This window comes from Papio anubis, chromosome Y (genome assembly GCF_008728515.1).
Source record: "Papio anubis isolate 15944 chromosome Y, Panubis1.0, whole genome shotgun sequence".
In the NCBI taxonomy this organism is placed as follows: domain Eukaryota; kingdom Metazoa; phylum Chordata; class Mammalia; order Primates; family Cercopithecidae; genus Papio; species Papio anubis.
Genome location: NC_044997.1, coordinates 4,213,507 through 4,237,651, shown reverse-complemented (window position 1 = coordinate 4,237,651; position 24,145 = coordinate 4,213,507). Strand labels below are relative to the sequence as shown.

At 41.1% G+C, this 24,145-nt stretch overlaps 1 protein-coding gene across 1 annotated transcript in view; it reads right to left on the bottom strand.

The window, feature by feature from the left end:
- Nucleotides 1–24,145, bottom strand: part of LOC110740399 (neuroligin 4 X-linked) — a 313,633-nt gene that overhangs the window by 5,740 nt on the left and 283,748 nt on the right. The window contains exons 6-7 of the mRNA XM_031661095.1: nt 14,486–14,671; nt 8,379–9,168 (exon numbers count right to left, since the gene is read on the bottom strand). Of these exons, the coding sequence (XP_031516955.1) occupies nt 8,379–9,168; nt 14,486–14,671 (976 nt within the window). The remainder of the gene's footprint in view (nt 1–8,378; nt 9,169–14,485; nt 14,672–24,145) is intronic.

Sequence of the window (24,145 nt, the reverse complement as noted above, 5' to 3'; positions counted from 1 at the left end):
TAATATTTGTTATTGATTTTTAGTGTTCTAAAGAAACAAACGGAAGTGAAGATTCCTCCTTTTTTTCATGGATCCAATTTTACTAAATTGGGTCTATTAGATGTGCGGCTATCTTATCTATTAGGCAGTGAACATCTAGGAGATGGAGTACTCTGTTCATGTTCACTACTGGGCAATTTGAAGGAATCCAGGGTATATTTGAAAGGTAAAGAAAACACGTTTATTTTTCCTGTAATCCCAGCACTTTCGGAGGCCGAGGCGGACGGATCACAAGGTCAGGAGATCGAGACCACGGTGAAACCCCGTCTCTACTAAAAATACAAAAAACTAGCCGGGCGAGGTGGCGGCGCCTGTAGTCCCAGCTACTCGGGAGGCTGAGGCAGGAGAATGGCGTAAACCCGGGAGGCGGAGCTTGCAGTGAGCTGAGTTTCACCACTGCACTCCAGCCTGGGCGACAGAGCGAGACTCTGTCTCAAAGAAAAAAAAAAAAAGAGAAAACACACTTATTTTATTCTTGAAGAATAAAAGAAAGGATTTGGGATATCCGGGTAAGTGAGCTGCTGCCTGATACAATCTATGTATTAAAGATCTCAGAGATACATAGCCAGAATTCTTTATTTTTTTATTATTTTTTTTAATTATACTTTTAAGTTCCAGGGTATATGTGCATAACGTGCAGGTTTGTTACATATGTATACTTGTGCCATGTTGGTGTGCTGCACCCATCAACTCGTCAGCACCCATCAACTCGTCCTTTACATCAGGTATAACTGCTAATGCAATCCCTTCCCCCTCCCCCCTTCCCATGATAGGCCCCCGTGTGTGATGTTCCCCTTCCGGAGTCCAAGTGGGAAAGGATTCCCTATTTAAAATATGGTGCTGGGAAAATTGACTAGCCGTCAGTAGAAAGCTGAAACTGGATCCTTTCCTTACTCCTTATACAAAAATTAATTCAAGATGGATTAGAGACTTAAATGTTAGACCTAATACCATAAAAATCCTAGAAGAAAACCTAGGTAATACCATTCAGGACTTAGGCATAGGCAAGGACTTCATGTCTAAAACACCAAAAGCAACGGCAACAAAAGTCAAAATTGACAAATGGGATATAATTAAACTGAAGAGCTTCTACACAGCAACAGAAACTACCATCAGAGTGAACAGGCAACCTACAGAATGGGAGAAAATTTTTGCAATCTACTCATCTGACAAAGGGCTAATATCCACAACCTACAAAGAACTCAAATTTACAAGAAAAAAACAAACAACCCCATCAAAAAGTGGGCAAAAGATATGAACAGACATTTCTCAAAAGAAGACATGCATACAGCCAACAGACACATGAAAAATGCTCATCATCACTGACCATCAGAGAAATGCAAATCAAAACCACAATGAGATACCATCTCACACCAGTTAGAATGGCGATCATTAAAAAGTCAGGAAACAACAGGTGCTGGAGAGGATGTGGAGAAATAGGAACACTTTTATACTGTTGGTGGGATTGTAAACTAGTTCAACCATTATGGAAAACAGTATGGCGATTCCTCAAGGATCTAGAACTAGAAGTACCATATGACCCAGCCATCCCATTACTGGGGATATACCCAAAGGATTATAAATCATGCTGCTATAAAGACACATGCACGTGTATGTTTATTGCGGCACTATTCACAATAGCAAAGACTTGGAATCAACCCAAATGTCCATCAGTGACAGCCTGGATTAGGAAAATGTGGCACATATACACCGTGGAATACTATGCAGCCATAAAAAAGGATGAGTTTGTGTCCTTTGTAGGGACATGGATGCAGCTGGAAACCATCATTCTCAGCAAACTATCGCAAGAACAGAAAACCAAACACCGCATGTTCTCACTCATAGATGGGAACTGAACATAGCCAGAATTCTTAAACCCAGATAAATTTGTGGAGATTATGACAGCCCACGCCATTTCTGTTACCAAACCCTGCAAACAGTGAGGTCTAGGTGTATGATATCAGTGTTTTATTTTTTAGTCTTTATTCAGCATGAGAAATGTCTAAATCACTGTGAGTAAAATTAAAGATTGTAATGACTGAGCATAGAAACACAAGTTGGTCTCTGTAGTAAAAGACTCAATACATGTCTTCCTCCATATCCATTAGCACCTAAGACAGCCATTTCCACCTGTCCTGTTTTATTTGATATGTAATCTTGGCAGCGGAGACTCAAGTGCAATTCTAATGCCTTGTTCATTTCTTTAGCTAGAGATGGGTATAGTACTATGATCTCTCTAAAAATATCTGTGAATCCTGTCAGCCGTTCCTTTAAGTAGTACACGTTTTCCTTATAGCCAAAACATTGTTAGCGGTTAACAGTCTGTTACCAAACTAGTTTACTATGCATTCAGCAACTCTTTTGCCACACCAGGTGAGGATGTTCATTAATTCAGCTTAAAATCCCTTTTTGGTAGTAAAGGTCTGCTTTACAACAAGAATTATGCTGCAACTCTCTGTAATCAATTCCTGCTAAATACTTCATTGGGACTTCCTCCCTCCACCCCCTGCCCCAGATTTAGCAATAGTTAAATATAAATCATTGATAGAATAGAGAACATTCAACAGCAGTGATGGTGTCTGATGCAAACAAGATAGAAATCAATCTCATGTGCAAGCCTCAGATTCAGTGGAACAACATAAAAAATGAAAATATATGTTGATCTGATTTGCCATTACAAAATTATCTGCCCATTTCTGACTTCCAAAAGCACATAAATTCTTCTATTACATATTATAATGCATTGTTTGATAACTTTAAAGCACTGCTCTTTGTCATATCTTATAAACAGACCAAGATTTGGCCAGTCGCAGTGGTTCTCACCTGTAATCCCACCACTTGGAGAGTTTGAGGTGGGCAGATCACAAGGTCTGAAGTTTGAGACCTGGCCAACATGGTGAAACCCTGTTTCTACTAAAAATAAAATTAGCCACTTTATACTATACTATACTATACTATACTATACTATACTATACTATACTATACTATACTATACTATACTAGAGTATACTAGAGTATACTAGAGTATAGTGTATGTGCAAAGGTTGCATCCCCATCAGTATATTTGGAATCATGGTGTTGGTGTTTGACATCATAAGTGGGATATCATCTGGCAACTGGTGCAGCGTGAGGGTGTAGTCTGGTGGGCAGGTGAGCCTCAGTGTGTCGTGTGCCTGTAGTGACTCACACTCGTGATCGTGTTCCAGCTGCTTCATCTGCAAAGACATGATCTCTTCGTTCTGGATGTGAGTGATATCATTTGTGATGTTTCTCTGGGGACTGGGTACAGTGGTGGGAGCCTGTAATCCCAGCTACTTGGGAGTCTGAGGCAGGAGAATTGCTTGAACCCAGAGGTGGAGGTTGCATTTATCTAATGCTAACATGAAAATATACAGGTGACATGATTTGTAAGCAAGGATCCAATTATCCCTCCCTCTCTGCTTCTTTCCTTTCTCCCCTTCTCCTTTCCCTCATTTCTCTCTCACACTCCCTTTCCCTGTTTTCCTCCTTTCCCTTCCCCATCCCTCCCTTCCCTCAATCCTTTCTTCCTCTCTTCCTCCATTCCCTCTTTTTTCTTCCTCTCCTCCTTCCTCTTTCCCTTCCTTCTTTTTTGTCTCCATCAATTTCTTCCTTCCCTCTCTCCCAAATCTCTCTTTACTTCTTTCCTCTCTTCTTTCTTCCTTCTCCCTTCCTCTCTTCCCTCTTTTGTCTCATGCTTTCTTTCCTTTTCTTCCTTCTTTTCTTCTTTTCCTCCTTCTTTCACCTTCCTTCCTTCATCTTTCCTTCCTCTTCTCCTCCTTCCTTCTTTGTTTCCTTCCTTCCTCCCTTCCTTTACTCCTTTGATTTCCTCCCTTTCTTCTTCCTTCCTTCTTTCCCTCTCTTCCTCCCTCTATCTCTTCTTTCCCTCCCTCCCTTCTTTCTTTCATCTGCTTCCTTCAGTGCCTTCATCCGACCTTCCTTTTTTTATTCTGACATACACATTCTAACATCATTTTTCTGTGATCATCCAAATTTCAAAGGTTTATGCATACCAGGTATATGTACTTTTAAACTTATACTAAAGGTCACAACCATCTGTTTTGAGGTGTCTGTAAAGAAGCATCCAGACACCATCCACTTCATCTCCGCAAACATTTGCCATCAGGAGACTATGCTGTGCCTGCAGGTTTAAAACACATGACATGATGACCACTGAGAGTGGTGAAACGTTCTCTCACAATGTGATCCTCTCCCCAGAGCACTGTGTAGTGACAGACATGATGTGAGCTCTTCTTGTTTCCTCCTATCACCTCCAGTACTGGAAGGGAACAGTGAAGGAATGCAGAAATATTCCCTCCTTTTCTGTGGTAGCTCACACCATGACAACAGATAAGATGAGTCCCATGTTTTCTCCTTACAGGCATCAGGTTGGTTTGTTCTGTGCATCTGATGACCAGGGACTCTTTCTCTGCCCTGGAGTGATCAGGCCACCACCCAATTTACAATAAACAAATAACTAGCAACAGTGAAATTCCTCATTTCCTTCTCTTATGGGGCTGCCAAAGAAGTGTGATCACTTAAACTATTTATATTTGAATCCACCTTGCATTTCACATGACATGTAAATTCTGAGCAACTTCCTTGACAAATCATTTGAGTAATTCTAATACCTTTCCAATGAAACAAAATAACTCACTGTATTAATACAGTCTGTTATTTCAGGGATGTTTCCTATGGATGAAGAAACAAAAATAGAGGCTTCAGACAGACTGACATTCAGGAGCTCGTTGCCTCAGTGAACTCTCTACCTGCAGCTTTTGATTTCAGTAGCATCAGAGTGTCTCTCCAAGTTCTAGTGGTTTTTCCTTCCTCATCTCCTCCAGTGATGTCAGGGCCTCCACGAAACCTAGAAGCACCCTCAACACAGACCATGAATGGCAAAGTGAATGTATTCCCTAAATGCAGGGTGGAAATCACAGGCTCTAAGCCAAGTAACTTTAAGGAACAGATTTATGGCATTAAAAAGTATTCAATAACAGAGAGATCAGTGGTATTCTCACGGCTGTCTCAGACTTTCATAGTATCTTGGTGAAAGCGTCCATTTGGTGCCAGTAGTGATAATAATTACCTCACAAAACTAATTAACTACCTTTATTTTCCTACCTTTTTTTTTGTTTTAAGTAATAAGAGAGCCAGCCTCAATCTCATAGCCTATGGAGTCAGGAGGAGTTAATGAGAATTTAACAGCATTATTTAGATTTCACTATTGTTTTAATGGTTCTATAAAATATATGAAGACTAACACTAGTCTTCCACTTAAGATAATCTATAAAGTTTATTTTCAAATCCTATAAGGAGGAAAAGAAAAAGCATAGGGTTTTAATGGAAGTAAGTAAACACAGTGTTCCATATGAACTCAGTAGTATGTTTGGATGCCAATACAGTGAAGACTGAATGAGTATAGCCCTCTTGGGACACACTCTTGCAAGTCTTCAGGCTTCAAGACAAAGGAATTCTCTACAAGGGTAGACACCACCTATCTTAGTGTTAAGGTGTGGCCCTGTCTTCACAGGTTATTAGAAATTGAATACTGTCTCCTCCTAAATTAAGATATGCTGAAGTCCTAACCCCCATACCTCAGTATGTGAGCATATTTGGAAACAGGGTAACTGCAGATGTGATTATTTAAGTTAAGAGGAGGTCATACTGGAGTAAGTAAGCTTCTAATGCACCTTAACAGATGTCCTTATATGAAGACAGCCATGTGGAGACAGAGAAACGCAGGGATGCCATAAGACGACAAAGACACAGAGTGTAGTTGTGCACCTGCAACCCAGGAATGCCAAAGATTGCAGCCAAATACCAGCAGCTAGGAAGCAGCAAGGAATACTCCCCTGAAACTTTTGGAGAGAACTTGGGCCTGGAAGCACCTTCATTGCTGACTTCTGGTCTTATGAACTGTAAAATGATAAATTCTATTGTCATATGACACACAGTTTTTCATGCTTTTTTTTTTTTTTGCTTGTTTTAAAGACACAGGTTTTGCTATGTCACCCAGGTTTGAGGGCAGTGGTACAAACATGGCTCACTGCAGCCTTGGCCTCCTGTGCTCTAGTGATTCTCCCACCTCAGCCTTCTAAGAAGCTGAGACTTCTCAGCTCTTGGCATATTCTACCATATTTTTCATTTGTTTTGTAGAGACAGACTCTCACTATGTTGCCCAGGGTGATCTTAAACTCTTGGCCTTCTTAGGGGATCCTCCAGCCTTGGCCTCCCAAAGTGCTGGGATTACAGGCATAAGTCACTGTGCCTGGCACAGCCATACAGATTTTGGCACTCTGGTAACAGCAGCCCAAGTAAAACTAATAACAAGGGTTACTTAGAAAAAAATATGAATTTTATTTCAGTCATTTCTTCACACAGGAAAGAACCTTTCAATGATAGACAAGCATCTCCATCAAATATGGGTCCCTTCTCTGTTCTTCTCCTGGTAGCCTATCTCAGACCAAATCTACAGAGTCTGATTTTAGAAAGTTGGTATCCAGATGATACATTTTCCACTTCAAAAACATGCTAACATGCTATACGTTTACCAAAAACAAACAAACAAACAAACAAAAAACCCTGTCATCTGATCTCAGAATTACTGTGCACCACTCATGCATGTCAGGGTCACTGAAGTCTAAGAGCCTCATTCCGCATGGGAAGATTTACTCTCCCTGGGCGACATGCACGTCTTGTTCTTTTCTTTCATTCACTTTACAGAAACTCAGGGTGGATGACAGTGGCACACACAGGTAGAACAGAATGATACCCCATTGATTTCCATAGTTATATTATTAGACAAGAGAAAATGAAAAGATGCCACAATATTTGTAGCTATTTAGGATGCTTTTGGTTCTTTTCTACCAGGGTTTGCAGAGAATCCGCTCAGTAGAATATTGGCAGACTCTGTTGAATGTATGTTTTTTGTATATTTTATATTTTATACTATATTTAGGCCAATAAATGAGCTTTCCTGTGACATGCATGTGTGTGTTTATATATGCATGCTATATAACAATATAATACAAATATCATATATTTTCCTTTGCTCTCTCTCTCTAGCTATATGGCAAAGGAAATACAAATATATATGTATATGTACATATATTTGTACTTGTATATTGTATATATATATTTGTAGTTGTGTTTGTATTTGTATATATATTATGTATATTGCATATGCATATATAGTATATATATTAGTATTTGTATATGCTACACACACAAATATACTGTTATTTATGTGTATGTCGATATACAAATGCAAATTATATATAATGTATATATTATACCTATGAGAATAGTTCTTTTTCTCTATATATGTTAAATATATATAGGAATATATATTTACATTTCCCTATAAATATTATGACAATTGTTTATATTCCTATGGTCAGGCAATCTAAACAATTCCCCAAGTGGTAGCTCAGGTGACATAGCAAAATCCTGTCTCTAACAAAATAAATTTTAAAATGAGCTGGGTATGGTGGCATTCACCTGTAGTCCCACCTATTGAGAAGTATGAGGAGGGAGGATCCATTGAGACCAGGAGTTTCAGAACAGCTTGGGCAACATAGGAAACCCTGTCTCTACAAAAATCCATGTAAGGGCAAGGTGATTCATGTCTGCAGTCCCAGCGGCTTGAGATGCTGAGATGGGAAGAGCAAATGAATCCATGAGTTCTAGGCCACAGTGAGCTATGCTTGCACCATTATGGCACTCCAGCCTAGACAATGGAGTGAGACTTTGTCTCTAGGAAACAAATAAAAAAAAATAAACATTAGCCAGGCAAGGTAGTCACCTGTACTCCCAGCTACTCAGGAGGCTGAGGCAGGAGAATGGCTTTTGCCTAGGAGTTCAAGGCTGCAGTGTGCTAGGGTTGTACCACTGCACACCAAACTGGGCAACAGAGCGAGACTGTGTCTCTTCAACAACAATAAGAACAAAAACAAAACTGTTTGATCAGCTGTTAACAGAACCATTATATATGTGTAAGTCCTGCACCTGCAAGTAGGAACTCTAGAATTTCTAATGGGCAATTAGAAATCTAGTAAAAATCTGGTTTGACACTAAAGTGTTTTACTCCTAAAACATTTTGGTAACAAAGAAAATTTGAGTTCTCACAGATGCTGGGGAAAACTCTCCTTGTTATTGCTGTGTATGTAACTGTGTGTCTGTATGTGTATATGTGTGCACACATGTGTATGTGTGTGTACGCACGTGTGCTCCTGCAAGTGGCAGTAGAAGCAATACCTATATTGAGGACCCAAACAAGTGACGAGGACAGCGATACCCCAGCACGAAGAAGAACGTACCCAGTTTTGGCGAAGTTCGTCCAGTAGGTCATGACCACGGCGCTGAGCATGACGTCGTTCTTGGAGAAATTACAACTGAAGAGCTCGGTGGGACCGACCATGGGGATGCCGAAGACGTAGGGGACCTCATCGCCATGGGCCGAATCCGCCCAGCTGGGCTTCATTTCGCTTTGGCAGTGATGATAGAAGGCATAGAAGTAGGTGGGGGAGCCGTACTGCGCGTGCAGGTCGGCGGTGGCCACGGCGGGGGCCACCCACTGGTGGTCAGTGAAGAGAGCCACCAGCGTTTTCCGCCGCGTCTCCGGGTTTTCCTTATCGGCCCAGTCTGTGTACATGAACTTGATAGTCTCGCGCAAAGTGTCTTTCCCTTCAGGATAGCCGTAAAGGTTGTCCACGAAGTTGGACACGGAGAAGTCAAAGTCATTGGGCGTCACACCGTCCTCGTTATCCACGATGCCGTCCACGAACTTCAAGCCTTCCCCTTGGTTGACGCCCAGCATGATGTCATAGTTGAGGAACTCGCCTTGCTCCATCAGGATCTGAGGGTCGTCTGGGATGACGTCGCCGTCAATCACGGGCCCGAAGGCTATGTGGTAGGTGGCTGGGGTGATGGTCTGCTGGATGAGCTCCTTGTAGTTCTTGTTCCGCAGGCATTCTACCATGTCCGTGGTGTCCAGCATGTTGCAGCCGACCTTGTCTGCCAATATCCGAGTGTACTTGGCCGGCTGGTAGTTCACTGCCCAGCTGGACAGGGCGGTGCCGCTCTGAATGATGGCCTTCTGGAAGAGACCTGCAGGTGCAAAATTGTGGACATGCAAATGAAAACCCGCAGGACAGAAACGCAGCTTTTACTGAGCAATGAAGGCTGTGATTGTCTCTCAGGCATGTGAATTTCTGGACGTAGTAGCATTCAGCTCTGTCAGGGGACCTTTTACCCATTTTTATTTGGATTCCCTCCCCCTGAACATTCATTTTCAGGAATGATATTCTACACACATACTCATAGACATACACACACACACAAGTTTAAGGATATGAAACCACATTGAGACTTTTCCCTGCACTGGTAAAACACATGTGATTTCTTTTTTCTTCCATAATTTACTGTCGTTTTTGCTTCTTTGCCTCCGGATGCCATATATAAAAACTCAACAGCAACTGCATTCCCCATTTCCAAGGGGGGAAATAAACAAACAAACAGGCCTTAAACTAGTAAAAGGTCAAAGGCTCCCTTGTCTCACAAACAAATCCAGGTGTCTCTTCATTATGGGAAAAAATAAATCCAGTTGAATGAATTTCAGAGTCCTAATTTAGGAATGCATTTCTATCCTGAGTCTAATGAAGATATTAATGTTTGGGAATTAAAATAAATGCATTAGCTTAGCTATGCCTATCACTCAACTGGGTACCCAAATAATAAGTTTTTTAAAGTTATTTTCTTCAAGACTATATCCACTAGAAACTCAGAGATTTTTTTTTTTTTTTTTTTTTTTTTTGCCACATTTGAAAAATGCTTCACTTGGTGAGAAACTTGAAAAAGCATGGGTAATTTTAGGAGTAAAATTCTATGTAGCTTAGCATTCTCCATCAGCTCAGTCTACTACATGAATGTCCAGAAGTATAAAATCTGTATTTTCAATCATGACAGGACAAGAGACAGCAGGCTGTAAAAATCACAGCACTCCATTTACGGTCACTTCCTGCTATTTCTGTGAATCCCAGCCCGAGTCAGGCACTAAAGAATAAAGCATTCAGCTGTAAGTCCAGATACCCTGTCAATTTTTAATGTCATGGAAGCAATCAAATATGAGGAAAATATGGTTGTCATCAGGAAGATGTGATTTTAAAGACTGAAGGATTGCCCAAAGATGCCACACAAGACTGCAACTTGAAAACCAATATGGCTTTAACCGTTATTTCATCAAAGCCATCTTGGGGACATTTCTGTCAGAAATGTGCAAGTATGGACTTGAGTACTTGGCTCTGAAGATTATTTTAAAATGTCCAAAAGAAAGAATGCAAATATGTAATCTGTTGGATACTTTCATTAGTTAAAACATTCAGAATTAGACAAATGCTCTGAGATGTTCCTTTCCCATCCTTCTTATAACTACTGGTAATAATTTAGGTAGCAGCATATATATATGTAACATATATAATATATGTGTGTGTATATATATATGTAACATATATAATATATGTGTGTGTGTATATATATATGTAACATATATAAAACAGTTATTTGTATGTTAGGGAAGTAATATAATTCCTGATGAGACTAAAAAACTTAGATAATGAAAAAAAATCACCCATAAGTCATACATTAAAGCACAACTCACCTTAGCATAACAAGTATGTTAGGAATTAACTTAATTCTTTCTTACATCATCTCTCCCATTCAAACATTGTTTTGAATAGCTGAGCCCAATATTTATATAGCTGTCTAAACTGTGTTTTTCCAGCTATTGAATATCTTAGGTAAATTATTATTCTTTTGAGTTAATACATATGGTTTCTCATAACTTTTGTCTTCTTTTGATCTTGTATTTCATTTCATTCTTTGCTATGATAATAATACTGAGGTGAATACCTTCATAATACTATCTCTTGCCACATGTACTTTGTCTTCATTAGACTAGAATACCTAAGGCCAACAATTTGGGTACTTTTATCTTTATCTTTATTTCAGACAGGGTGTATCTCTGCTACCCAGACTGGAGTGAAGTGGCATGATCTTGACTTGCTGCAGCTTCTGCCATCCAGGTCCAACAGATCCTCCCATCTCAACCTCCCAAGTAGCTGGGATTACAGGTGTGCACTGCCATACCTGGCTAATTTTTGTAATGTTTTGTAGAGATGGGGTTTCACTTTTTTGCCCAGGCTGGTCTTGAATTCCTGGACTCAAGCAATTCTCACACCTCAGCCTCCCAAAGTACTAGGATGATAGGCAGGAGTCACAGTGCTGTACTCATATTTTTCATAATTCTTGACAATACTGATGGGCTGCTTAGAAGCACTGCCTTGCAGAAATGACCAACACAAAGGTATTTCTGCAGCAAATAATAACTTCTAACTGTTGACTTAAATAATTACCATTTTCCTCTAATTAATGTGGCTTATATGTATTTCATTACTCCTGAATTTGGTTCTGACTGCTTTCTAAATCTACAACTGTCATATCAACTGAGAAATGTGAATATCTATGTATTTTCAAAAATGCCATAGAAATCTCTATGCCAAATGGTTCATCAGATTATTCACTGTTCCTATTTTTAAAATAAAGTTAGTACAAATATGAGCCCTTCCTCTTTCCTGGTATTAGCACTAGTTTGAGGTCAAAGGTTTTTTGGTGTCCTGGGCAAAACAGTATGACCTATTAACTCAAGGAATTCAGAGTTTGCAGGATTTCAGGAAATCCTCATCTGCCCTATCTTGCTAAAGAAGACATTGAGGAGCATAGTGATCTAGAAATTTGTTCAGAAGGTGCAGAAAGTGAAGAAAGTCCTCCAGTTACTTGAAAGAAGGGTATTTTAAAATTTTTTTTATTTATGTTTAGACAGGGTCTCTCTCTGCCACTTAGGTTGGAGTGTAGAGACACCATCAGAGCTCACTGCAGCCTCGACCTCCCTGGCTCAAGTGATCCTCCCTCCTCAACCTCCCAAGCAACTGAGACCACAGGCATGAACCACCAGCCCCAGCTGGTTTTTATTTATTTTTGTATAAATGTGGCCCCATTATGTTGCTCAGGCTGGTCTCAAACTCCTGGGCTCAAGCCATACTTCCCACTCAGCCTCCCAAACTGCTGGAATAACAGGCATGAGCCACCTTACTCAGCTGATAACTTGAATAAATAACAGTTCCAGAGGCTGAAACAGGCAGATCACTTGAGTTCAAGAAGTTTAAGGCCAACCTGGCCAATATGGTGAAACACCGTCTCTACTAAAAATACAAAAATTAGCTGGGCATGGTGATGGGCACCTGTAATCCCAGCTACTCAGGAAGTTGAGGCAGAAGAATCGCTTTGAAACTGGGAGATAGAGGTTGTGGTGAGCTGAGATCATGCCACTACACTCCTGCCTGAGTGACAGAGTGAGACTCTTTCTTAAAAAGAAAAAAAATTCCATTAAGATTTTGAGTACTTCAGATGTAAATGGTCCAGTCAGTGTGATGCCATTCTGAAGACAACCAATGACACATAAGAAATTACAATGCTGTGCTGATGACTGAGATGGCTATTGTGAATATTCATTTGTACCTGACCAGTAACAGAGGACTGGATCTGTTCTGCAGATTTTCCTGCTTCCTCCTTTTAGGCCACAGCCAAGAATTTGTGATCTGGCTTCCAGAACCAATTGCCTCAAATTCCTACGGACTGCTCTTTGAAGTCTCATCTGATACTGCAGAGAGCCTGCCTCATGTATGGACAGCAGGGAATCACACTGAATGAGCCTCAGGCACTCTGGCAGGACTCAGGGGTGTGGCTGTCTATGCTGACCACCAGTTAGGCAGCATGAGCAACTACTACTTAGAGGCCCAAGTGCACATCTGGTTGGGTATGGCTGCCTATGCTAACTACCATGTCCAAGTGCACGTCTGGTTGAGGTAACATGATGTGCATGTGTTTCTGTGATTTTTGCTTTCTCTGTTTTGCCAACAGCAGCTTTTTCCGGTTTATTAGCAGGGCCCCAGCAAAGGTTTGGAGCTCCCATAGGGACAAGTAGAGGAACTCATGCTGACTGCCTCAGCAAGGAGGTTCTTCCTAAAAGTGAATGTGAGAGAGAGAGAGATAAAGCAAACTGTGAACACTTCCAAGTGCCTCATGCTGAAATGACAAGTAAGAAGGTCCTTTGCTGAAAGTTATATTTGCAGGAGAGGAAGAAAGGCGGAGAGAGAGAGAGAGCGAGAGAGAGATATATCTATAGAGAGAGAGAGAAAGAGGGAGACAGAGGAAAGAAAGAAAGAGAGACAGAGTGTGGGGGAAGGGAGAGAGGAACAGAGACAGTGAGGAAGAGAGTGAGGAACTGGAGAGGGAGAGAGAGGAAGAGAGAAAGAGAGAGAAGGGAATAAAGGGGGGAAAAGGTGAGGGGATAGTGTGAAGGAGAGGGAGACGGGGGAGAAACAGTGGAAGGAGGGCAGACAGGAAAGGGGAGAGACAGAGGAAAAGAAACAGAGGGATAAGGAGAGAGTGAGAGAACACAGACAGGGAGAGACAGAAAGAGAGACTGAAAGAGGAGACTGAAAGGGGAAGAGTAAGAGAGGGAGGTAGACAGAGTCAGGGAGAAAGACACTATTCCTGTGGGTAGAATCTACTTCTTTACTAATGCATCAGCCATGTTCTCAATGTTTCCAGAAGATTTAAAGAATGAATGTGAAGTAGAGAAATGGCTTTATAAAAAACATTTGGCTAAAAGCCCAGCTGAGTACAAAATCTATAAATCTACAATATTGACATACGATTGCTCTTCCTTATTGACATACTGTCTATCTTCCATATTACTCTTACCAAATTGTAGCTAGAAGTTAATAAAATTTCAAATGGTCAAATACAATGAGAATGTCAAAAGAAACAAAAGTGTCCACTTTTCTAAAGCAGTTATTTTGTTCCAATCGTTGTAACCCACATCTAATTGTCACACATTTAAATTGGGAGATATTGCTGACCAAGCATGGTGGTTCAATTCTGCCATCTGAGCAGTTTGGGAGGCTAAGTGAGGAGGATCACTTGAGGCCAGGAGTTTGAGACTAGCCTAAGCAAACATAGCAAGACCACTTCTCTATAAAAATTAAAATAGAAATAAAAATTTAACCATTAGTCCCAGGTATTCAGCAGGTTGAGATGGGAGAAGTCTTAAGCTCAGGAGTTGGAGGCTGCAATGAGCTATAATCATGCCACTGCACTCCAGCCTGAGTGAGAGAGCAAATGGGGGGGGGGGGGGGAACTGAGTTAAAAGATGTGAAGATGGGTTCATTTTGTCTTTTGGGCATTTTCTGTAGCAATTTCCAGGGTGACTTCTGGCAACCTGGACATACATTTCACATATGAACTCTGACTGTTCATTTATTGGTTCACGGTATTTGCCCACCCATCCCAGGGATACCATTATTACCTTCTGAGTAGTGGGACAGTGTCAACAGGCTGACACAGGAGGCTCCGGCCCCCGAGCCAAAGATGGTCACTCTCTTGGGGTCCCCGCCAAAGGCTCCCACATTCTCCTCAATCCACCGTAGTGCTTGAATCTGATCCAGGAGCCCATAGTTGCCTTTTGCTGCCTGGTCACCAGTACTTAAAAACCCTACAGAAGAACACAGGACATTTTTGTTGGTCGAAAAAAAAAAAATGCATACATATCCCCACTATTTGAAAAGTTATCTCATAGCTTGTCTTCTTCATTCTCTCTCTCCACAACTCTCACCCTCACAAATTAGAGGAAAAACTGGAGAAAAGGTTTTGTGGCGGAAATAATTACACAGATAATAGTTATTGTTTAGGTTGACATTATGATACCATGTCATCTTTAGGTATGTATGGCTAATGTAGAAGGCAAAATGAATCTAAAATGTTAGGGGAAATTATAAGAAATTAGAGAAAAAACTGGAGAAATATTTTTGTGGAAGAAATAATTACATAAACAATTATTGTTTAGGTTGGCATTATGGTACCATGTCATCTTTGGGTATGTATGTGGCTAATAGAAGACAAAATGAATCTAAAATATTAACAACATGAAGCAATCCCAGAAGTCATTTTAAATTTTACTGGGTTCAACATACCATTTCTGTGCACATTTAAATAACAACAACAACAACAGACTCCTGCAATAAATTACATACTAACTATCTTTTGAAATGAGTTAATGACATGGATCTTCGAAAAAAAAAATACGTAAGGGACAAATATTATAGTTGAGTATTTGGGGAAGGTTTTTGTTGTTGTTGTTGTTTTACCAATTTCACATCCTTAGATGAGCCTTTCTCCCCAGCAAAGTTTCATGCCTTTTATGAACAACAATGTCACATAAGGGAAGGGCTTGTTTGTATGATGACAGACTGCTTTAAGCCCTAAAATAACATAAATCCAAACCAACTCCTTAAAAGCATATTCCTAACCAAAATTGACAGCATTCCAATGAAGGACTGAATGTCGGCTTCTACTTTTAAAGCAAAAAGCGTAGAGGATGAGGCTGCATACCAATAGAATTAACTAGCTTTTCTTCCATTAGGTTTCATGAACAACTGTGGGAAAACACTCTGAGTTGGAAAGGAGTAAATGGCCAGGCTTCAAAGAAAGTCACAGGATTTTTTTTTTCCTACAATGACAATAAATTTCAAGCCTGAATCGGGAGTCACTGTCGCCTGCAGCTTTCAAAGAGAGGCAGCATTGCAACTGTGAGGTTGTATACTTAAAACACATCCTACCAATGTGATTTCTTTAAAGTTCAGAGAAGCTTGATGTGAGATTAGCTATGATTAGTGGGTACTGTCAGACATTACCCAAGCCCCCCACCATTTAATTAGTGAATACTAATAAGTGCTTCATGCCAAAAATATTCTGCAACACCTGTCACCATCACTAAATCTTTGACACAGTTTGTTCATAAACAGCATCAGGCTCTGCTTGGAAGAAAAAAATCCTTTCATTCAGGGTACATGTTACAATGATGAATAATGCCAGTGTGGGTGCCCTATAATACCACAGGGCCATGCATTCTTCCCCTATTAAAGAGAGAGGTAATTAATTCTTAAGGCATGAGTAATTTTTTAACAGAATGATTCTGTCTTCGGCACATCTTTTCTTAACTCACTGTTTTCTCTTTCTCAATTCTGCAGAATGATCTATGGGCTTATTTCATTTCTGCAGAGGATCACGAAGATTTTCAACATGCAGTGAATCACTGGCCTTTCTTCCACCACAACCCCTTCCTCCTGAGCAAAACAAGTGTGTTGTAACCTTTCAACAACAGGCCAATGAATATCCCTTGTGTTCAAAAATCTTAGTTTTTCAAACAGAATCGTACTGGATGGATTGATCTTTGAGGTTCAGAATTTCTTCTATATATTCTATAATCTGACAGGGAAAAGGTAATGCTTGCATCTCTGAAGTTTAACAAATGAATGTGGTGTTTTGAAGCTAGTGTTTCCATATTTTCTGCATGGGAATTTTCATTTACCACAACATCTAGGGATTATGATTTTTCTTTTTAAATTTAAACTATCAACAAGTGGGAGTACCTGTTTCAGGGACAGAATGAATAAAACAATTTTATGCTTTTTACAAGAGTATACGCCTTTCAACTTGAAACCACCTTTGCAAAACGTGTAACTGTGAGAAAATTATGACAGTGAAAGAGATCTGACCTAACCAACACCATCGTGCCTTTCACCAGCTTACTACACATAATCATTGCTGAGCATAGGCCAAGTTAACTTTGGGATAAATTGAACTTATAGTTTAAATGATAATAGCCCTTCTTAAAACTAAACCACCTTTGTAAAACTAATGAAAGTTCAGCAGGTTAGAAAAATGAGAGGGGCTTGAATTCTGCTAAGATATTGGCTTAAATGATTATCAGCCATTATTCTGATAGGTGAAGCCAGATGTATATCCTGGGTCGAGTGCAGACTTGGAGAACTTTTCTGTCTTACAACAGAATTGTAAAACACACCAATTAACACTGTGTAGCTAGGATTGTAAAATGCACAAATCAGCACTCTGTAGTTAGTAAGTAGATTGTAAAATGCACCAATCAGTAATCTGTAAAAACACACCAATCAGCAATCTGTAGCTAGCAAGAAGATTGTAAAGTGCACCAAACGGCACTCTGTGAAACTCACAAATCTGCACCCTGTAAAATGCACCAAACAGCAGGAACTTAAAAGTAGTCAATCACAGGGAGGATTGTAAAAAGGGCATTCTGATACGACAGACACAGAACATGGGATGGAACAAATAAGAAAACAAAAATTGGCCAACTCAGCCAACAGCGTCAATGCGCTTGGATCCCCTTCCATTCTGTGGAAGCTTTGCTGTTTCACTCTTCACTACAAATCTTGTTGTTGCTTGTACAATAAATCTTGCTGTTGCTCATTCTTTGGGTTCATGCCACCTTTAAGGGCTGCAACACTCATGGTGAAGGTTTGTGGCTTCATTCTTGAAGTCAGAGAGACCACGAACCCACTGGCAGGAAACAACCCTGGGCACATCTAGGGGCTTGTCCAGGGTATTGCCACGTGGTATCATTGGACCCCTTTTGCTTGCTATTCTGTCCTACTTTTTCTTAGAATTTGGGGACTAAACACTGGGCACCTGTCGACCAGTTAAAAGCCACTAGTGCAACTGCCAGACTAAAGACGCAGGTGTCAGATTTTCTGGGAAAGGGCTCTCTAACGACTCCCAAACCTTTGGAGTTGGGAGCATTGGTTTGCCTGGAACCAGATTCCACTCTTCCTCCATTTCTGGGCTGAGCCAAGAGATGACAGAGAGGAAAGCCTTTCAGCTCCAGGGTCCCGACAATAAGTTGGTTGACCCTGCAGCCATAAGCAGAACTCTCCAAGTTATGATGCCCAAATGAGACTTGCCCATCTATCCTATCTATCCTGACCCTAGCCTCCTGGGTCCTAAGTCCTGCAAGAAAAACCTTCCTCCTGCCTCTCTTCTCTGATGGTAGCCCTGTTTCTAAAAAACACTCCCTGTCCCTGGTGATCTTCTAATTTATCCTGCAAATGATTTCTAGTATAAATTTTGGGACTCTCTTCCTTCTTTAGGCACCCGGGCTCACCTATGAGAAAGACATAATTTTCACCTGAAGCTGTGTTGGGAGGACCATCTGGAATTTTAACATCCCTCCTCAAACTAGCAGACCTAACAAAGACTATTCTTGAAGCTAGGATATGGGGAGCCTCAGAAATGTTATCCTTCCTATTCATATGATGAGTTGTGAGGGTAAAAGACATCACTCTTCCAACCCTGGAGATCCCTTCCCTCCTTCAGAGTATGGCCCACCACTCCATTTTGAGGCATATCATGTTTATAGAACAAGGATAAGGTCCCAATACTAAGAGGATAATGCTTAGAACTCTAACAGATTTTCAATAATGCATTGGTAAAGGTCACTAAATCTGATTTTTCTCGGTACTGTTTGTGGTCCAAGAAAAAAGACAAGGGTACAAATTTTCAAGAATGTGTTGGTAAGGGCAACTAAATCCGACCTTCATCTGTCTTCCTTGTGGTCTAGGAGGAAAACTAGTGTTTCTGCTGTTGCTTTGGTGAGCGCAGCTATTCTGAACATCAGAGTCCAGGGACTGTTGCAATTTCTTGGGCAAGGAAAAAAAGCAAACTGAAACCACATTTGTTTTTGTTTTTGTTTTTGTTTTTGTTTTCTTTCAGATGTGAATCAATCAGGCATCAACTAGTTCAACCTTGAAATGCATCCTAAGCCATTGGGGACAATTTGATCTGAAAACCCTGAAAAAGAAGCAGCTTATTTTTTTCTGCTATGGCTTGGCCTCAATATTCTCTCTCTGATGGGGAAAAATGGCCACCTGAGGGAAGTATAAATTAGAATTCTATCCTGCAGTTTGTCCTTTTCTAAAAGAGGGAAGGCAAATGGAGTGAAATATCTTATGTCCAAGCTTTCTTTTCATTGAAGGATAATCCACAACGATGCAAAGCTTGAAATTTGCATTCCACAGGAGGACCTCTCAGCTCATCTTCATATCCTACCCTCTGTACAGCTCTCTTTCCTATCAATAATAAGTTTCCTCTAATCTCCCCCACCCAGAAGGGGAATAAGCAAAGAAATCACCAAGGGACCATAAACACCCCCGGGCTGTCAGCTATGTCCCCTTCAAGCTGTAGGGTGAAGGCAATTTGGCCCAACACAAGTACATGTTCCCTTCCCCCTCTCCAATTTAAAGCAGATCAAGGTAGACCTCGGGAATTTTTCAGATAACCCTGATAGGTATATATATGTCCTACAGGGAATCTTAGGGCAAACCTTTGACATCACTTGGAGAGATATCACGCTATTGTTAGATCAAACCCTGGACTTTAACGTACAGAGTACAGCTTTAGCTGCAGCTGGAGAGTTTGGAGATACCTAGTATCTTGGTCAAGTAAATGATAGAATGACAGGTGAAGCAAGGGACTAATTCCCTACCAGTCAGAAGCCATACCCCGTATGGATCCCCACTGGGATCTAGACTCAGATCATGGGGACTGAAGTCGCAAACATCTGTCGACCTGTGTTCAAGAAGGACTAAGGAGAATTTGGAAAAGGCCCAAGAATTAATTGATGTACACCATAACTCAGGGAAAAGAAAAAATTCCTACTACTTCCTTGAGCGGCTATGACAGGCCTTAAGAAATATATTTCCCTGTCACCCAACTCCCTTGAGGGTCAATTAATCCTAAAACATAAGTTTCTTACCCAATCAGCTGCAGATATCAGGAGAGAGCTCCGAAAGTGAGCACTAGGCCCTGAACAAAATCTGGAGACTTTATTAAACCTGGCAACCTTGGCGTTCTATAATAGGGAACAAGAGGAATAGGCCCAAAAGGAAAAGTGAGATTGGAGAAAGGCCACAGCTTTAGTCATGGCCCTCAGACAAACAAACTTTGGTGATTCAGAGAGGACAGAAAATGGAGCAGGTCAATCACCTAGTAAGGCTTATTACTAGTGTTGTTTGCAAGGACACCTTAAAAAGGATTGTCCAATAAGAAATAAGCCACGCCATTGACCATGTTTGCTATGCTGAGGCGATCATTGGAAGACACACTGTCCCAGAGGACAAAGGTTCTCGGGGTCAGCATTCCCCAACCAGATGATCCAAGAGCAGGACCAAGGGTGGCCATGGAAAGTGCCAGCTCATTTATCACCCTCACTGAGCCCAGGGTACATTTCACCATTGAGGACCAGTAGATTTACTTCCTCTTGGACACTGGTGTGGTCTTCTCAGTGTTAATCTCCTGCCCCATATGGTTGTCCTGAAGGTCCGTTACCATACAAGGAATCCTGGGACAGACTGTAACCAGGTATTTCTCCCACCTTCTCAATTGTAACTGGGAGACTGCTCTTTTCATATGCTTTCCTTGTTATGCCTCAAAGTCCCACACCCTTATTAGGGAGGTACATATTAGTCAAAGCTGCAGCTATTGTCTACATGAATATGGGGAACACGTTACCCATTTGTTGTCCCCTGCTTGAAGAGGGAATCAACCCTAAAGTCTGGGCACTGTAAGGACAATTCAGAAGGGCAAAAAATGTTAACCCAGTCCAAATCAGGCTAAAAGACCTCACCATCTTTCCTTATGAAAGGCAATATCCCTTAAAGCCTGAAGCTCATAAACAATTACAGGATATTGTTAGATATTTAAAAGCTCAAGGCTTAGTAAGAATATGCAGCAGTTCCTGCAATACTCTAATTCTAGGAGTACAAAAACCAAATGGTTAGTGGAGACTAGTGCAACATATTAGACTCATCAATGAGGCAGTAATTCCTCTATATCCAGGTGTACCCAACTCAAATACCTCTATGCTCTCAAATACCAGAGGAAGAAGAATGGTTTACTCTTCTAAACTTCAATGATGCCTTCTTCTCCATTCCCCTGCACTCTAACTCCAAGGTTCTCTTTGCCTTTGAGGATCCCACAGACGACACATCCCAACTTACGTGGACGGTCTTTCCTCAGGCATTTAGGGATAGCCATCATCTGCTTGGCCAGGCACTATCCCAAGATCTAGGTCACTTCTCAAGTCTAGGCACACTGGTCCTTCAGAATGTGGATGATTTACTTTTGGCTACCAGTTTGGAAGCCTCATGCCAGCAGTCTACTCTAGATCTCTTAACTTTCTAGCTAATCAAGGGTAAAAGACATCTAATCAAAGGCCCAGCTCTGCCTACAACAAGTCAAATATCTAGGCCTAATCTTAGCCAGAGGAACCCTCAGCAAAGAATGAATGCAGCCAATACTGGCTTATCCTTGTCCTAAGACATTGAAACAGTTGTGGGTATTCCTTAGGATCACTGGCTTTTGCCAAATATGGTCCTTGGATACAGCGAGATGGCCAGGCCACTCTATACTTTAATCAAGGACTCCCAGAGAGCAAATACTTATCTAGTAGAATGGAAACCAGAGGCAGAAACAGCCTTCAAAACCTTAAAGCAGTCCCTAGTACAAGTTCTAGCCTTAAGCCTTCATACACGACAAAAATTATCTTTTTACATTACAGAAAGAGTGGGAATAGCTCTTGGAGTCCTTACTCAGACTCATGGAGCACACCCCCCAATCCCAGTGGCATACCTAAGTAAGGAAATTTATGTGGTTGCATAAAGACTGGCCTCACTGTTAACGGGTAGTTGTAGCAGTGGCCATCTTAGTATCAGAGGCTATCAAAATAATACAAGGAAAGGATCTCACTGTCTGGACTACTCATGATGTAAATGGCATACTAGGTGCCAAAGAAAGTTTATGGCTATCAGATAACCACATGCTTAGATACCAGGCGCTACTCCTTCAGACTGTGCTTCAAATACGCACGTGTGTAGCCCTCAACACTGCCACTTTTCTCCCATAGGATGGGGAATCAATCAAGCATGACTGCCAACAAATTGCAGCCCAGACTATTCACCCAAGAGGATCTCTAAGAAATCCCCTTAGCTAATCCTGACCTTAACACATAGAGCAATGGAAGTTCACTTGTAGATAATGGGAGACAAAGAGGTAGGTTATGCCATAGTGATGTAACAGTACTTGAAAGTAAGCCTCTTCACCCAGGGACCAGCACCCAGTTAACAGAAATACTGGCACTTACCTGAGCCTTAGAAATGGGAAAAGAAAAAAAAATAAACGTGTATACATGTAGCAAATATGCTTATCTAATCCTACAAATCCATGGTGCAATATGGAGAAAAAGGGAGTTCCTAACCTCTGGGGGGAACCCCCACTAAATACCACAAGGAAATCATGGAGTTACTGAACACAGTGCAAAAACGGAGGTGGCAGTCTTGCACTGCCAAAACCATTAAAAAGATGAAGGAGAAAAGGTACAAAGAAATTGTCAGGGAGATGCTGAGGTCAAAATTGCTGCCAGATGGAACCTCCCATTAGAAGTACCTGGGAAGGACCCTTGGTATGGAACAACCCTCTCAAAAAGATTAAGTCCCAGTATTCTCACACTGAAACAGAATTGGGACTTTCATGGGGACACAGTTTTCTCCACTCAGAGTGGTTAATGACAGAAGAGGGAAAGGTACTCATACCTGAAGCCAGCCAGTGGAAAATACTTAACAGCCTCCACCAAACATTCCATATGGCTATTGAGAAAACTAATCAAATGGCCAGATCCCTATTTACAGGACCAAATCTCCTCCAGACTACCTGAAAAGTAACCAAAGCCTGTGATTTATGCCAAAGGAATAATGGCTTGGTCCATTGTAAGGCCCCTCTGGGAGAAGAAAGAATAAGACATTATCCCAGATAGGACTGGCAGTTAGAGTTCACTCATATGCCATAGTCAAAGGGATTCCAATACTTTTTGGTCTGTGCTGATACCTTTACAAATTGGATAGAAACCTTCCCTTGCAAGACAGAGAAGGCTCAGGAAGTGGTTAAGTCCTAATTCATGAAATAATTCCTAGATTTGGGTTATCCCAAAGCTTACCAAGAATACCCTAACAGGACACACAATCCAGCATTTAAGCTCTTACATTTCCACCTTCACCTATTACACAAGCAATGAAAAACCCATAGGCGGTAACCACGAATACCATCTTAACTTTCCAAGTCCCTTCATGCATCCAACATAACCTGTTGTCAGGCCTGCCCATGAGGCACCTAGAATGCCATCAGTGTAATAATACTGTACAACTTCAACCACCAACTGATCATAGTAACTTCCGAGTCACACATACAGCACCATTCGGGATACTTGTCTGCTCCTCAGGGCCTCCAAAAATCATCACCTCCTAACTGCTTAACAGTCTGGGTTTTGTAATGGCAAACATTCTCCCTGCATGACCATTCACCCCTGAACCCCTTGCAGAAGTGTCCCCACCACTAATGAATGCCTTCTCATTCCCTCTTTTAATCACTCTTTTGAATGTTCCTAGTAAATACAAAATGTTTGTTTGTTTGTTTTTTTATCCGGTGGGAAAATAGAACACAGTGAGCCACTCAGTTTGCTCCCAACACTCCTTTCCAACCATTCACTGGAGCTACCTTGGCAAGTACTCTAGGAGTATGAGAATATGAAAACAACAAAATCACAAATATTTTTAACATGCACAACTGGTTCTGTCTACCCAGCCAAGGCTTATTCTTCTTATGTGGAACTTGAACCTATATCTGCCTCCCCACCTGGACAGGCATCTGGAACTTAGTCTTCCTAAGTCCCAACATTGACATTTCCCCAGGAAATCAGACCCTATCAGTGCCCCTCAAAGCTCAAGTTCATCAGCACACGGCCATGCAACTAATACCCCTACTTATAGGATTAGGAATGGCCACTGCTATAGGAACAGGAATAGCCAGTTTATCTACTCCATTATCCTACTACCACATACTCTCAAAGGATTTCTCAGACAGTTTGTAAGAAATAACAAAATCTTTCCTTACACTGCAATCTCAAGTAGACTCTTTTGCAGCATGACTCTCCAAAACAGCTGAGGCCTAGACCTCCTCACTGCTAAGAAATGAGGACTGTGCACCTACTTACAGGAAGTGTGTTGCTTTTACACTAACCAATCAGGGATAGTATGAGATGCCAACT